Source organism: Dama dama, chromosome 20, assembly GCF_033118175.1.
Source record: "Dama dama isolate Ldn47 chromosome 20, ASM3311817v1, whole genome shotgun sequence".
NCBI classification, from domain to species: Eukaryota; Metazoa; Chordata; class Mammalia; order Artiodactyla; family Cervidae; genus Dama; species Dama dama.
The window spans coordinates 21,849,697-21,864,798 of NC_083700.1; the positions used below are offsets into that span (position 1 = coordinate 21,849,697).

General features: G+C 46.7%; 4 protein-coding genes across 4 annotated transcripts in view; 2 read left to right on the forward strand and 2 right to left on the reverse strand.

Annotated features, from left to right (window-relative positions):
* Positions 1 to 15,102, reverse strand: part of LOC133040791 (uncharacterized) — a 29,424-nt gene that overhangs the window by 9,178 nt on the left and 5,144 nt on the right. The window contains exon 2 of the mRNA XM_061120945.1: positions 1,596 to 1,614. Coding sequence (XP_060976928.1) covers positions 1,596 to 1,614 — 19 coding nt within the window. The remainder of the gene's footprint in view (positions 1 to 1,595; positions 1,615 to 15,102) is intronic.
* LOC133040157 (histone H2B type 2-E-like) lies at positions 7,688 to 8,822 on the reverse strand. Its single transcript, XM_061119915.1, has one exon. It carries the CDS (start codon positions 8,768 to 8,770, stop codon positions 8,390 to 8,392), a length of 381 nt encoding a protein of 126 aa, XP_060975898.1. The 5' UTR covers positions 8,771 to 8,822; the 3' UTR covers positions 7,688 to 8,389.
* LOC133040788 (histone H2A type 2-A) lies at positions 9,066 to 9,628 on the forward strand. Its single transcript, XM_061120942.1, has one exon. It carries the CDS (start codon positions 9,124 to 9,126, stop codon positions 9,514 to 9,516), a length of 393 nt encoding a protein of 130 aa, XP_060976925.1. The 5' UTR covers positions 9,066 to 9,123; the 3' UTR covers positions 9,517 to 9,628.
* On the forward strand, positions 10,567 to 11,453 carry LOC133040787 (histone H3). Its single transcript, XM_061120941.1, has one exon. It carries the CDS (start codon positions 10,621 to 10,623, stop codon positions 11,029 to 11,031), a length of 411 nt encoding a protein of 136 aa, XP_060976924.1. The 5' UTR covers positions 10,567 to 10,620; the 3' UTR covers positions 11,032 to 11,453.

Below are 15,102 nucleotides of genomic sequence, written 5' to 3' on the forward strand. Positions count from 1 at the left end.
CAGGTTGGAATGGGTCCATCCATCCAGGCTGGATGAAGCACAAGCTGGACTCAAGATTGCCAGGAGACAGACAAATGGCTAAGAAAGTTGTGGTACATAGACGCAATGGAATATTTCTCAGCTATAAAAAAAAAATAGTGCATTTGAGTTGGTTCTAATGAGGTGGATGAAACCGGAGCCCACCCATTACACAGAATGAAGTCAGAAAGAAAAACTCAGAAAGAAAAACTCCAATACAGCATATTAATGCATGTCTGAGTCTTTGCGAGCCCATGGGCTATACAGATTATACATGGAATTCTCCAGGCCAGAATACTTGATTTTCAGTACATGCTGATTTTCATTAAGGAACTCACCTAATCCCTTATGTATGTAGTTCCCAAATTTGACTGCTGTTACAGAAATAAAATAGTAGTAGTCTTCCTCAGGCTTCAGAGGCAAAAGAGCAGAGCAGGCCTTTGATCTTGCTTCTAACCTAGCTGGACACTTCCCTGACTGGGAGTGACTGGAGGTGACTGCCTGCTATGAGTGCAAGACTTGCAGCACCTTAGATAAGATGGGGAAAGAATTTTGAGATTGTTGAGGGGGCCTGGCCAATCAAGCCCCAGACTTAACAACATTCCAACTTTTATAAGACACAGTTTAGTTCAATTCAGTTCATTCGCTCAGACTCTTTGTGACCCCAGGGACTGCAGCACACCAACTCCTGGAGCTTGCTCAAATACATCTCCATGCAACTATCTCATCCTCTGTTGTCCCCTTCTTCTGCCTTCAATCTTTCCTGGCGTCAGGGTCTTTTCAAATGAGTCAGTTCTTTGCATCAGGCAGCCAAAGTACTGGAGCTTCAGCATCAGTCCTTCCAATGAATATTCAGGACTGATCTCCTTTAGGATGGACTGGTTGGATCTCCTTGCAGTCCAAGCGACTCTCAAGAGTCTTCTCCAACACCACAGTTCAAAAGCATCACTTCTTCAGCACTCACCTTTATGGTCCAACTCTCACATCCATACATGACTACTGGAAAAACCATAGCTTTGACTAGATGGACCTTTAGAGTGGCAAAGTAATGTCTCTATTTCTTAATATGCTGTCTAGGTTTGTCATAGCTTTTCTTCCAAGGAGCAAGTGTCTTTTAATTTCATGACTGCAGTCACCTTCGCCCAAGAAAAGAAAGTTTGTCACTGATTTCACTCTTTGCCCATCTATTTGCCATGAAGTGATGGGACCGGATGCCATGATCTTCGTTTTTTGAATGTTGAGTTTTAAACCAGCTTTCTCACTCTTCCTCTTTTCACTTTCATCAAGAGCCTCTGTAGTTCTTCTTCACTTTCTGCAATAAGAGTGATGTCATCTGGGTATCTGAGATTAGCGATATTTCTCCCAGCAATCTTTTTTTTTAAATTAATTTATTTTAATTGGAGGCTAATTACTTTACAACATTGTGGTGCTTTTGCCATATTGTGGTGCTTTTGCCATACACTGACATGAATCAGCCACAGGTGTACATATGTCCCCCCATCCGGAACCCCCCTCCCAACCCCCTCCCCATCCCATCCCTCTGGATTGGCCCAGTGAACTGGCTTTGCGTGCCCTGCTTCATGCATCAAACTTGGACTGGTCATCCATTTCACACATGGGAATAACATGTTTCAAAGCTATTCTCTCAAAATCATCCCACCCTCACCTCCGACTGAGTCCAAAAGTCTGTTCCTACATCTGTATCTCTTTTGCATATAGGGTTGTCATTACCATCTTTCTAAATTCCATATATATGCGTTAATATGCTGGATTGGTGTTTTAATATGCTGTATTGGAGTTTTTCTTTCTGAGTTTTTCTTTCTGACTTCATTCTGTGTAATGGGTGGGCTCCGGTTTCATCCACCTCATTAGAACCAACTCAAATGCACTATTTTTTTTTTATAGCTGAGAAATATTCCATTGCGTCTATGTACCACAACTTTCTTAGCCATTTGTCTGTCTCCTGGCAATCTTGAGTCCAGCTTGTGCTTCATCCAGCCTGGATGGATGGACCCATTCCAACCTGGACCCATTTCACATGATGTACTCTGCATATAAGTTAAATAAGCAAACAAAGAGCATTAACATGAAACCAGGCTTGCAATTTGGTCAAAGATTGATGATGATATCTGTCCTGGGATTATAAGTGGGAACCCCGAACTGCAGTCTCACCCACGGAGTGGACACACTGCCTGGGACCTTTTCCCAACTGGGACTCCAGATGTTCAGTGACACAGGACTTCCCAGCGCTGACTAAGTCTGGATGTTGGTCAAAACCCAATTTGGGGGTGTATCCTCTGCTCTTTCAATATGCTAACATTAAATGTAAGGAAAAATAGAAAGCAAGCTAGATCTCTAATTTTTTGTTAACAAACCCTTTGAACCTGAGACAAAAGTGAAAACTTTTGGCAAAAACAACTGCCCATTGTACCTGGAGGACTCTTAGAAACACTGATGTCTTTGGTGCTATCCCCAGAAATTCTGATTTAAGTGATTTAGAATATAGCCATCCATTAGTTGGGAAGATCCCCTAGGGAAGGGAAAGGCTACCCACTCGAGTACTCTGGCCTGGAGAATTCCGTGGTCTGTATAGTCGCAAAGAGTCCCACACGACTGAGCGTCTTTCACTTCACTTAGGTCTTCCCTTGTGGCTCAGCTGGTAAAGAATCCACCAGCAATGTGAGAGACCTGGGTTCGATCCCTGCGTTGGGAGCTCTGGAGAAGGGAAAGGCTACCTACTCCAGTATTCTGGCGTAGAGAATTCCATGGACTGTATAGTCCATGGGGTCGCAAAAGTGGGACATGACTGAGCAACTTTCACTTTCACCCATTAGAATTTTTAAAAAGCTCCCCAGGTGACTCCAATGAAAAGCTCCCCAGGTGACTCCAATGAGCAGTCAGGTTTGAGAATCACGGCCAGTGTGTGTTCCCCCCAAAAGAGATCTTATCTCAGTCCTTAACCTTGGCCTGATTCGTTTAACCATAGTCCCAACCAGTTTCCACATTGATTAGCTCAAAAAATGTAGACCAGTTTGGTTAGCACAAACATTTCAGCAACTGGACTGAGTAGGGCAGGGGTTCCCCAACCTTTTTAGCACCAGAGACCAATTTCGTGGAAGACCAAAAAATCTTTCCACAGACCAGTGGTGGAGGGGGGATGGTTTGGGGATGATTCAAGTGCATTACATTCATTTTGCACTGTATTTCTAATCTAATGCCACTGCAGATAAGATAGTGGCCCAGAGGTACCCTGGAGTAGGGGGATGTAGATTGCTCTTATCTTTTGTTAAAGAAAGTCCTTAGCTTTCAAGAGGCAGCAGCAGGATGGAAGGTCATGTGGGTATGAAGGCAAGAACAACTGGAGACAGCACTCAGGAGCGCAACTGCTGAGGGGGAGAATTGGAGAGCTGAGCCGTTCACGGAGTTCAGCCACCCTCTGAGCCCTGCTGTACTTTTGGACATCCCGTGAAGCCAGTTTGTACGGCATACTATTTAAACTAGCTGGGATCTTGAACCATTTGAGAAATAGTAATAAATAGTTCCCCAGAACAAAAGGAAAGACAACAGACCTTTTATGTTGGAAGGTCTCAGAGAGGCCAAATGAGGCAGATAAGGGAAAATAGAACTATACATTTATACTAAATGTCCCAGTTTTAAAACCAGTATTTGACCAGGCCAGAGATTAATACTACCGTTAAGAAGGAATGTCTAGGAATTTTTAAAAATGTAAAATTTTATTTAAAATTAAATAATACAATTCTATTACTAAAACTTTTAGTTTGCATTGGTTTCTTAGGACTGCCGTAACAAAGCCCCACAAAACTGAGTGGCTTAAAACAACAGAAATGTACTCAGTCATCATTCTGAAGTTTAAAGTCAACACGTTGGCGGGGCCCTGTCCCTCTTGGCCAGGATCCTTCCTTGTCTTTCAGCTTCTGGTAGCCCCAGGTATCTTTTGGTTTACAAGAGCGTAACCCCATTTGTCTCAGTTTTCTTCTTGTGCATTTCTACATTTCAAGGACATCAGTCATATTGGATTAGATCCCGCTTCCCTGGTGGCTCAGAGGATAAAGTGTCTGCCTGCAATGCAGGAGACCCGGGTTCGATCCCTGGGTTGGGAAGATCCCCTGGAGAAGGAAATGGCAACCCACTCCAGTATTCTTGCCTGGAGAATCCCATGGACAGAGGAGCCTGGCGGGCTACAGTCCACAGGGTCTCAAAGAGTTGGACACGACTGAGCGACTTCACTTTAAGGACCTTATTAACTGATTACATCTACAAAGATCCCATTTTCAAATTAGGCCACGTTCTAAGGCACCAGGGAGTTAGACTCCAGGGTATCTTTTAGGGAGACACAGTTCAATCCGTAACAACAGTCAGCAGCTGGGGTAGGTGGAATAGGGCTCCCAAATACGCCCCAATTTTAGTGAAATACTGAGACCAAAGTTAGATGTGAGGGGGAAAAATGTATCTAGACACGTTACATTGATTCTAAAAGCATCCCGAAAGAAAGGGTGCTCTGCTTAGCTGGTCAGTCATGTCTGACTCCTTGAGACCCCACGGACTATAGCCTGCCAGGCTCCTGTCCAAGGGCGTTCTCCAGGCAAGAACAGTGGAGTGGGTTGCCATTTCCTACTCCAAGAAAGAAAGGGTAGAACACTATAAAGGAGCAAGAAGTGGGAGTTTAGAATCTACCCGTTCCTCTTCCCTGAACTCCAGATTCTCATATTTCATATTCCCAACTTGGGAATTTGGTATTTCTTATGTGATATTGCCACTTGGATAGCAACCAGGAATCTCAACATTTTGCCCAAGATATTACTCTAGGCTTTCCCCCTCCAAACCTACTTGCCCCCTTTTATCAGTAAGTTGCAGCTCTTTCCAAGTGCTCAGTCCAAGAACCTGCAATTAATCCTTGACTCCTCTCTTTCAGTCATAACCTACATACAATTCATCAATTTCATTTAAAATATATCTTGAATGAAAGAAGTAAAGAAAGATTACCACTCTCATGAATAAAAATAAATGAAAAAAATATATATATCTTGACTGCTTCTCACTATCTCCATGGCTACCACCCATCTCTCTCCTGAGCTGTTACTGTAGCCTCTTTGATATCCTTCCTGCCTCTGCTCTCGCTCTCCTCTAGTCTGTTTTTCAACATAGTATCCTGGGGTGAGCTTTAGCATGAGTCAAATAATGTCATGGAACTCTCTCATGATGGAACTCTCTCCAAAGGCACTCCAACTTAACTTCAAATTAAAGACAAAATCTTCCCAATGGCCTAGGCGGCCTCTCAATGGCACACACGATCTGACCCTCAACTACCTTTCTGATCCTATCTCCCTGCACATCTTTCCTTTGCTCACTGTGCTTTAGCCTCAGTGGCCTTGCTTATTCTTTGAACTTCTCAGACTTATACCTACCTCAGGGCCTTTGTTCTGAGAATATACCTCTCCAAGTTACCCTATGGCTCACTTTTTTTCATTCAGGCCTCTGTTCAAATATTAACTGATCAGATCTGTCATCCGAACTCAATATTCTGCTGTACAGATCACCTCCTAAATATACTATTATACTTTTCCTTCTTTCGCTTATTCTCAGCATCCATCAAAACTAGAATGTAGTTTTGTATAGACAGGGACATTTTCTGTTTATTGCTATTTTATCGCTTGTTTTATTAATATTTATCTCAGTATGAATGTTTTCCCTCTCCCATATTGTGAGACGTGATATGCACAAATACTCTTTCACACTTGTAAGTGTCATGCTGGTGCTAAAGGGAACTATCGATTGATGGGTAATAAAGTTGCACTGAGTCTTTGAGTCCTCAGAACCAAATACTGACCATTATCTCACCCACTTATAATTAGGTTATCTACCCAACATCCTATCCTGCATGCCTCTTAGAAGATTTTTGTTTTATTTTTATCCTGTAAACTCAAACTTTCCCCTATCATCTTTCTGTCTTTCCTCCACATTGCCGTGCTTTACCTGAACTTTTCAAGCTCCAGGCAACCTGCCTCATCTCTCAGTAGATCCAAGCAAGGCAGGTCAAAAGCAAGGAAATGTTTTCTGGGATGGAAGAAAGTAGGGATTTAGTACAATAACTAGGACACAAGTTACCTGCTTTTGATTGGGTGGGACAGATGAGAGGTAATGAAAATCATGCTGGATGGAAGACAGTATTTGGGATTTTATGTACATACATAAGAACAAATGAACAAAAGGGTGCTTGCAGTGTGCTTAACATCCCCCCTGCCCCGGGCCCCCCAGGAAGTTTCAGCTTTATACCTTGCAGTACTTTATCTTCTGTGTCTCATTCGACCTCCTTAAAATGTGTTTTTAAACCCTAGTAAAGGCAGAAAATGTTAAGTTCTATGTAATATTTGGTACTCTGTATTAATGAGGGAATAAATGAAACTAGTTGTGCATGTCGCTTTACAAACAATTCTGGGAAAGGACAATTAGGAAAAAAGAAAATGTCTAGGGTGGGAACTGCAAACTGGACGGGCACTGCAAACTGGACAAGTTCTTCCCAAGCAATATGGGAATCTCCTAACTAATCTGTCAGTGATTATCAAACATTTGAATTACTTGACGTGTTCCGTAGACTGTTCATCCTTGCCCCCCCACCCCTGACCCCCCCACCAAGGCCTGGAGATTTGGATTCAGTGGAAGTATGTAGGATTTGATGGGGTAGATAGATAAATTAAAGATCTAATGGCCTTTGAACTGTTTTTAGGAAACACTGCTTTTTAACCATCTAGTCTAAAAAAAGATGAGGGCCTTTATTCTCTCATTTTTGATGTCTCTGTTTTCAGAGGAGGGAATGGTTCCAGGGAAGGGGCAAGTATTTTTAAGGCTAAGTAGGTTTAACAGCAACAAAAAAGCTGCTGGATAAAGTCTCTGGAGCACATTTTAGGATTGGCAGGCCCAGGTTCTTGAAATCCAGGACTCTAAAGCCTCTTTCCTTCTTGCTTCTTTACCCAAATTATAAAACAGCAAAACTACAACTATAGGGAATTGTGTTGGTATCAACATCTTGGTGGGGGGGGGGGGGGGGGGAATTACTATGGGTAACAGTGACTTTTGTATTCCCTTATTCTGACCGTATGGCTTAATATCTAGAATTTGGGCAAAATATTGACTTCAGTGTAGGCATCTGAAAGGAACAGCAAAGTGAAACAAGAAGTGTGTGTAGATTAAAAATTACTTGAACTATGTCTGGATGAAAAATGTCACCTGCCATGTCTGTAATCAAAGGATGTGGCCATCAAGCCATCAGCCACTGCAGCCACCCTAGTCATCCTGGGATTCAGGATGGAGAAAAACAGGATACTGGTCCTAGATAGTGAAAGTGTGTATGAAGGAATGATGTCAGTCAGCCTGCTCTTCCAACTTTCCATACACATAATAAAGAACTGCTAAATTCATTGAGGATTTTTCTTTAGCTGAAATTTCTGATGAATATTCAACTACCTGGTTTGTTTTTGCAAAACTGCTATATATTCTGGTTCCTCCCTTACCTCCTCCAAACAGCCCCCCTCAGTGCTCGCTATTTGAAAGGCTGTCTCCCGGGTTTAGGAGTGTTAGTTGCTCAGTTGTGTCTGAGCCTTTGCCACCCCGTGGGCTGGAGTCTGCCAGCCTCCTCTGTCCATAGCATTCCGCAAGAAAGAATACCAGAGTGGGTAGCCATTCCCTGCTCCAGGGGATCTTCCCAACCCAGGCAATCAAACCCAGGTCTCCTGCCCTGCAGGCGGATTCTTGACCGTCTAAACCACGAGAGAAGTCCATCTACGGGGACTTTTGTTGTTGTCCACAACAAATTACTGAATAAAACACAATTAGTAACCCAGGTTGTGCATTTTTCAGTGGACACACGGAATCAAGATAACCAGGTGCACTGTCAGTTTTCTATTCATGCTGGGGCATGGTATCAAAATGTCGCTTTTTAAAGTAACATTAAATTTGGTTTTTGAGCTCAAGAGTTGACCCACTCGATCTGCTGTAAAGTAACTAATGCTTAACTCCACCAGCCCCTCCCCCGAGTAGATTTACACTGACCACCCATTTCGCACGGTTTCACTGGAAAAGGTAAGTTACTTGTATGAGTGAACGATTGATTAGCTAGTTCTGGACCGATCGACAAAACTCGGTCCTATCCGGAGTTCTTCCTCTTCAACCTAAGAGAAAGGCCAGTTCTTACTAGAAAAAGAATCGGCGGTACAAAAAAGTACCGTAACAGACAACAAAAATGAAGTAAAAAGCTGACAGCTTCTTCCCCTGAGAAGGTGGGTGGCTCTGAAAAGAACCTTTAGAACGTCAAGTGGCTGGGCGACTCGTGCGAGCGCCGCGTCCCGGCAGGGACTCACTTGGAGCTGGTGTACTTGGTGACCGCCTTGGTGCCCTCGGACACCGCGTGCTTCGCCAGCTCGCCGGGCAGCAGCAGGCGCACGGCCGTCTGGATCTCCCGGGACGTGATGGTCGAGCGCTTGTTGTAATGGGCTAAGCGCGACGCTTCGCCCGCGATGCGCTCGAAGATATCGTTGACAAACGAGTTCATGATGCCCATGGCCTTGGACGAGATGCCGGTGTCCGGGTGCACCTGCTTCAGCACCTTGTACACGTAGATGGAATAGCTCTCCTTGCGGCTGCGCCTGCGCTTCTTGCCGTCCTTTTTCTGGGCTTTAGTGACGGCTTTCTTGGAGCCCTTTTTGGGCGCGGGAGCGGATTTTGCCGGCTCAGGCATCACGGCAAGCAAAAGCTGCAGAACCTAGCGGGAACGCAGATAACAACAGGCAACACCCGGGCTGCCAGGCAGAGACTCGGTACTTGTAGAGGCTGTAGGCAAATTAAGGTTCTGATCACGCCCCGTTGCGATTGGCGAGTTTTCAGTGGCTCTCTCGCGAGGGAGACGAGGTTATGTAAATGAGTGGATTCTGACTGCGCTATCCTATTGGTCACGAGGCCGAGGATGTGCTGTGGCCAATCAAAGCGCTTCGTAGACAATCGCCGTTCTGCCTATAAAAGGGTGAAGCGAGGCCGTGGAGGGCGACTTTGTCGGGCGTTTGGCGGGAGCGTGTATTAGTGGGTGACGCTGTCATGTCTGGTCGTGGCAAGCAAGGCGGCAAGGCCCGTGCTAAGGCCAAGTCGCGCTCGTCCCGCGCAGGCTTGCAGTTCCCGGTAGGGCGGGTGCACCGTCTGCTGCGCAAGGGCAACTACGCTGAGCGCGTGGGGGCCGGCGCGCCCGTCTATATGGCGGCGGTCCTGGAGTACCTGACCGCCGAAATCCTGGAGCTGGCGGGTAATGCGGCGCGAGACAACAAGAAGACGCGCATCATCCCTCGTCACCTGCAGCTGGCCATCCGCAACGACGAGGAGCTGAACAAGCTGTTGGGCAAGGTCACCATCGCCCAGGGCGGCGTGTTGCCCAACATCCAGGCCGTGTTGCTCCCGAAGAAGACCGAGAGCCACCACAAGGCAAAGGGCAAGTGAGGCCGGTCTCCGGAAGCCCTACCTAGCGCTCCTGCCGAAGAGGCATCTGTAAAATCAAAAGGCTCTTTTCAGAGCCACCCACGCTTTCAAATTAAAGAGTTGTTAACAGTAAGTTCTCGATTCCAACCATATCGGTAGTAAACGGGGAAGCCCAGCCTGGGCTGTGGTCGATCGTAAAACCTAGGGCTTAAGCCAGGTGAAGGTAGGAGACTTGAGCGCGCCCCGGTCGCTTCAGTTCTAAGTGCTGCGCGCGATGGCTTGTATTCGGAGTCGGATGTCTAGTGCTCGACACCAGTTGTTCCCCAGGCCTTTGCCCAAGTTGAGGTCTAAGTACCAGCGGGATGTTCCGTCACACACGCATTCATCGGGGACACCCCGGTCTGTTAAGGAAGCGGGCAGGTTTGAAAAGGATGGCGGACTTGGGCTTTTGGCTTTTTAGTCTACTGTCTTAAAGGGATAAAGATGCCTTAGCGGTGGAGGTACAGGTCCCCAGTTCCGGTTTTGGAAACGGAATCTCGCGCCCTGCCGCGGGGGAGATAACTTTCCGACCTTTGAAGCACCGAAAGGCGGAAAACAAGATCCGTCCGTCCAGCCAGCCGCCAGGCCAGGGGACCTCTGGAAAAAGTAACAATGCCTTCAGGGTGCTGGGGGAGGGGGTGCTGCAAACAGAAGGTCGAGCTTCAGTTTGGGAGTTAGCGTAGAAAAGAAGAGGGTATCGCAAGTAGTGTGTTCTAAGGGACTGAGAAGGAACATTGTCACAGCTGCTCTCAAATATGACTCTCACCCTGAAATAAATGAAAACCGAGGAGGGGAAAAGCTAGACAAACTTGAAAGGAGAAAGGGAGGCGGATGGGCCGGGGTGCGGGGGGGAGGGGGCGGGGGCGCGGGCGGGCGGCGGGGCGGCGTAGGGAGGAGTCGGCCCAAGCCAATCAGTGGCGCCAAAGAGGATGACGCCCCAGCCAATGGATAGCCAGCGCGGGACTTTCAAGTATTGTCCCGCCCAACTGGGAAAAGACTGTGCCTATAAAGACTGCTGCAGCGGCCGCACCCCTGGTTACTCTCCCTGCGCGGCGCTGCTCCCGTAAGTTCGCGTCTTGGTTCGCTATGGCTCGTACGAAGCAGACTGCCCGCAAGTCCACCGGTGGCAAGGCCCCGCGGAAGCAGCTGGCCACCAAGGCGGCTCGCAAGAGCGCGCCGGCCACGGGCGGCGTCAAGAAGCCGCACCGCTACCGGCCGGGCACCGTGGCCCTGCGGGAGATCCGGCGCTACCAGAAGTCGACCGAGCTGCTGATCCGCAAGCTGCCGTTCCAGCGGCTGGTGCGCGAGATCGCGCAGGACTTCAAGACGGACCTGCGCTTCCAGAGCTCGGCCGTGATGGCGCTGCAGGAGGCGAGCGAGGCCTACCTGGTGGGGCTGTTCGAAGACACGAACCTGTGCGCCATCCACGCCAAGCGCGTGACCATCATGCCCAAAGACATCCAGCTGGCTCGCCGCATCCGCGGGGAGCGGGCTTAAGAAGTGTGCGCTCGGCTCGAGGTTCCATCAAATCCAAAGGCTCTTTTCAGAGCCACCCACGACTACACTTGAAAGAGGCTGTGTCGCTTGTCCGCCCTCTCTTGGCAGGCCTTCGCATGCTCCGCGAGCGTAGGGCGCGCTCAAGACGGGCGGACCTTAGAGCGCGCCAAGCACTGGACTCCCAACAGATAAACAGGCTAAAGAGGCCAGTTGTACGGTCTAAACCCCTGCTTGCTGCTGCCTTCCCGGGTGTCAGTAACTTCAGAGTTGGGTCAGTGTGCTTGTCTGGGCTGGCGGGTTGCCGCCGCTTCCTTGGGCGCCCTAGAACGTGCAACTTCGCTGCTTAGAGGTGACCCTGCGTTTTCTCGTAGGTTGGGGCTCTTTTCTAGCGCTTTCGTCTTCTAGTGTAGGCCACGATTATAATTTTCCCGGGAGCATAATGAGCTGTGTTTAGGTGCGGGGCGACTGGCGGTGTGGGGAGGTGGGTTGAGAGAAGACGGAGTCAGTTGGAGACGCTCGGGATTCTCGGGTCAAAGGGCGCGGGGTTTGGGTTTTAGGCGGTTGAGATCCGCGTACAGATTGGACTTCGTCACCGGTGCCGGAAAGGTCCCCTCCGGGCGCTTGGCTCCCCCGCTCCGGAGGGATACCGCCACACGGGTCCTGGCCCACTTCTGCCGAGCGAAGTGCTGCATTTCATCGCTAAGTGCCAGTAATTTGAGGCCTCACTCACTCCCCTCATAACCAGGGATGAATGACAGGGTGCTTGTACAGATCCTAAAGCCCCTTTTGTGAGCTGCGTCTTAAAGGGATTGCTTTCCTGCCCAGTTACAGAGAGACTCCGTGAGGGTATCGCTTCAACCTCTGGTAGTGTCTATACCTGTTTCATTCAGACATGTGGGAATTCTCTTCTCAGGTTTTGGGTTACTAAGTGAAAGGAAAGAAACGGGGCTCTGAGCTGAAGTTTGGGGAAGAGATCAAACAGGCAGAGCATGGTCTTCCTTTGGGGAGATGAAGTCGTCTCCCCACACCCCCACCCCCGCCGTTAGGAAATAGAATGGAGGCCTGAGAAGATTCTTGTACCATTTGGGTCGGGGGTGAGGGGAGTGAACGGGGTGGCGGGGGGATGGAAGTGCAAGGCCTCTAATGGGCAGCAGAGTGGGGGCAAGGTCTTGCACAGCACTTGACAGATAATCAGATACAAAGGCTGTACAGGTCTTATGTGATACCTTCTCAGTCATCTATCTGAACTTGGAAGAGGCCAAGACCTGTTCTGTCTCAGCACAGAGAGAGAAAAAAGCATTTGTTATGGAAGTCAGTGAGAATACAGAGGGAAAAGGAAAGATACTTTTTTTTCTTAAGCTTTACTTACTTTTGAAATGTATCAGAAAAGAGAAGAGCAAGGTTGCCACTTCTTTCTGCTCCAGGGTCACAGCAATTTCCAGAGCATGCCTCCAGGTCTCTGCCTAGACCCTGATTACCTGCTTAGGTCCTCAATGCAGGGTGGATCCAGGACCTGTGTCAGTACTCTGAGTTAAGAAGTAGTAACTTTTAAGGTGTGGTGGGGCACCACCTTTGCACCCATCAGCTCATCCAACCTCATGGTAAAACTTTCAGGGACAGACAGACAGACATAGGGCTTTCTGAGGTACAGCTTGAATTCTCAGTTGAGTGACTTGATTTGCTGGCATATTGAGTGCAGCGCTTGCACAGCATCATCTTTTAGGATTTGAAATAGCTTAGCTGGAATTCTATCACCTCCACTAAGCTAGTGATGCTTAGTGTAGTGATGTTTGTAGTGATGCTTCCTAAGGCCCGCTTGACTTCTCATTCCAGGATGTTTGGCTCGAGGTGAGTGATCACACCGTTGTGGTTATCTGGGTCATTAAGATCTTTTTTGTGTAGTTCTTCTGTGTATTCTTGCCACCTGTTGTTAGTATCTTCTGCTTCTGTTAGGACCATTCTGTTTCTCTCCTTTATTGTGCCCATCTTTGCATGAAATATTCGCTTGGTATATCCAATTTTCTTGAAGAGGTCTCTAGTCTCCCAGTCTATTGTTTTCCTCTATTTCTTTGCCTTGATCACTGAGGAAGGCTTTTTTATTTGTCCTTGTTATCCATTGGAACTCTGCATTCAGATGGGTATCTTTCCTTTTCTCCTTTGCCTTTAGGTTCTCTTTTCTCAGCTATTTGTAAGGACTCCTCAGACAGCATTTTCCTTTTTTGCATTTCTGGCGGGTTACATAACAACAACAGCAAAAGGAAAGATCCTAACTTGAATAATCTGGTTTCAGAACTCATGGAACAAGAATTGGAACAATTATTTCCAACAAGAAGTGTAACTGATCTATTAGTTCCCTGCAGGCAAATCTATATGGGAAGCCAAACTACAATCAGAAAGACTGGAAGAGCCTGGAGGCAGATGACTTCAGTGGCTGCCATTACTCAACCAGGGTACCATTTCACTCTAAAGGCTGCCTCATGACAAGAACTGGGAATGCTCACTAGAGAGTCAGGGTACATCTCTGCCTTGGAGGGTACTTTGATGGTTGCAACCCCCTTGTTCCCTCCTCTCCTCCCTCGTTTCCAGCCCTCTTCTCTAATAAGGTTGTGGGTAAGAAATTACTTTCTTGTAATCATAGTCTTCTACTCTACTACCAGATAAGAAATTCCAGAGTTCACTGAACAGAAAGGCCAAATAAAGATGTTCAAATCACAGTTAATTGAATCCATTTAAAACATGAAACAAAGAGCAAGGGAATATGACCAAGCAAGGGTAAACTAACATACATATTAAATAGGCTTCAATGATGGGGGAAGTACAACACTGTATCCGATGCTGAGTTACACAGTTTTCTGTCCTGTCTTGCTCTGTGGCATCAGCCTTCCCCTTTATGCTGCAGTTAAAAGGACTAGAAATGAGAGTGGGCAAGGGGACTCAGCAGACAGAAAGTGCTTGATCCTAATTTAAGCTTGTTCAGTCAGTGAGATACAGGGGCAAGTGTGTCTGGCAGTCATTGTAATTCACCAGGGGCAAGTGTGTCTGGCAGTCATTGTAATTCACCAATAATTTGCTGAGCAGCTATGGATTTCTCTGTGTTTAGCATGCACAGGACTAATAGAAGCCATGAATACTCAGCACTTCATGTATCTCATGAATATCTGATACGGTGCTTACTTGGTACTTCTACCCTTTCCTATATCTATGTAGGAAGATGCTCTGTTTGTTTATATTTAACATTTCTCACAGGCTATGTTACCTACTTGTTATAACTTTCTACTCTTTATACACATTTTAACAGTCAAGTCAGCTGGCAAGTTTTAACAGTCAAGTCAGCTGGCAAGTTTGATTCTTTAAGATGATTTCACATTTTTCTGCTCTAATTCGGAAAAATCTGGACCTGCCAACTTTTTCATACCCACCTTTACCCACTGTCGTCTTTGCTCTTTTTTTTTTCCATTTATTTTTATTAGTTGGAGGCTTATTACTTTACAATATTGTAGTGGTTTTTGCCATACATTGACATGAATCAGCCATGGATTTACATGTGCTCCCCCATCCCAATCCCCCCTCCCGCCTCCCTCTCCATCACATCCCTCTGGGTCTTCCCAGTGCACCAGCCCTGAGCACTTGTCTCATGCATCCAATCTGGGCTGGTGATCTGTTTTACCCTTGATAGTATACTTGTTTCAATGTTTCAATGCTATTCTCTCAGAACATCCCACCCTCATCTCCTCCCTTCTTTGCTCTTTAAATTTTGACTACACTGACTCCCGCTTCCCCAGTTATTATGGAGCATAGAAGACCTACATTGGGTGAAATAGGCAGTAAATACATCAACTTAGGTTTCTATTTCATTACAAGACTTTCACATACGAAGATTTCACTTTAATCTTTCATAGAGATCTTCTCACTTGATCTTGAATCATTTCTGTAAGAAAGTCAGGAATTCTCAGCAATATTACAATGAGAAAATGGGACTGTGGCAAAGTTAAGATTTGCCATGGTCCCTATAATCCAGAATCTCTCTTCCTTTCTCCCTCATTCCCCATCCACCCCACATCATCTTATTAT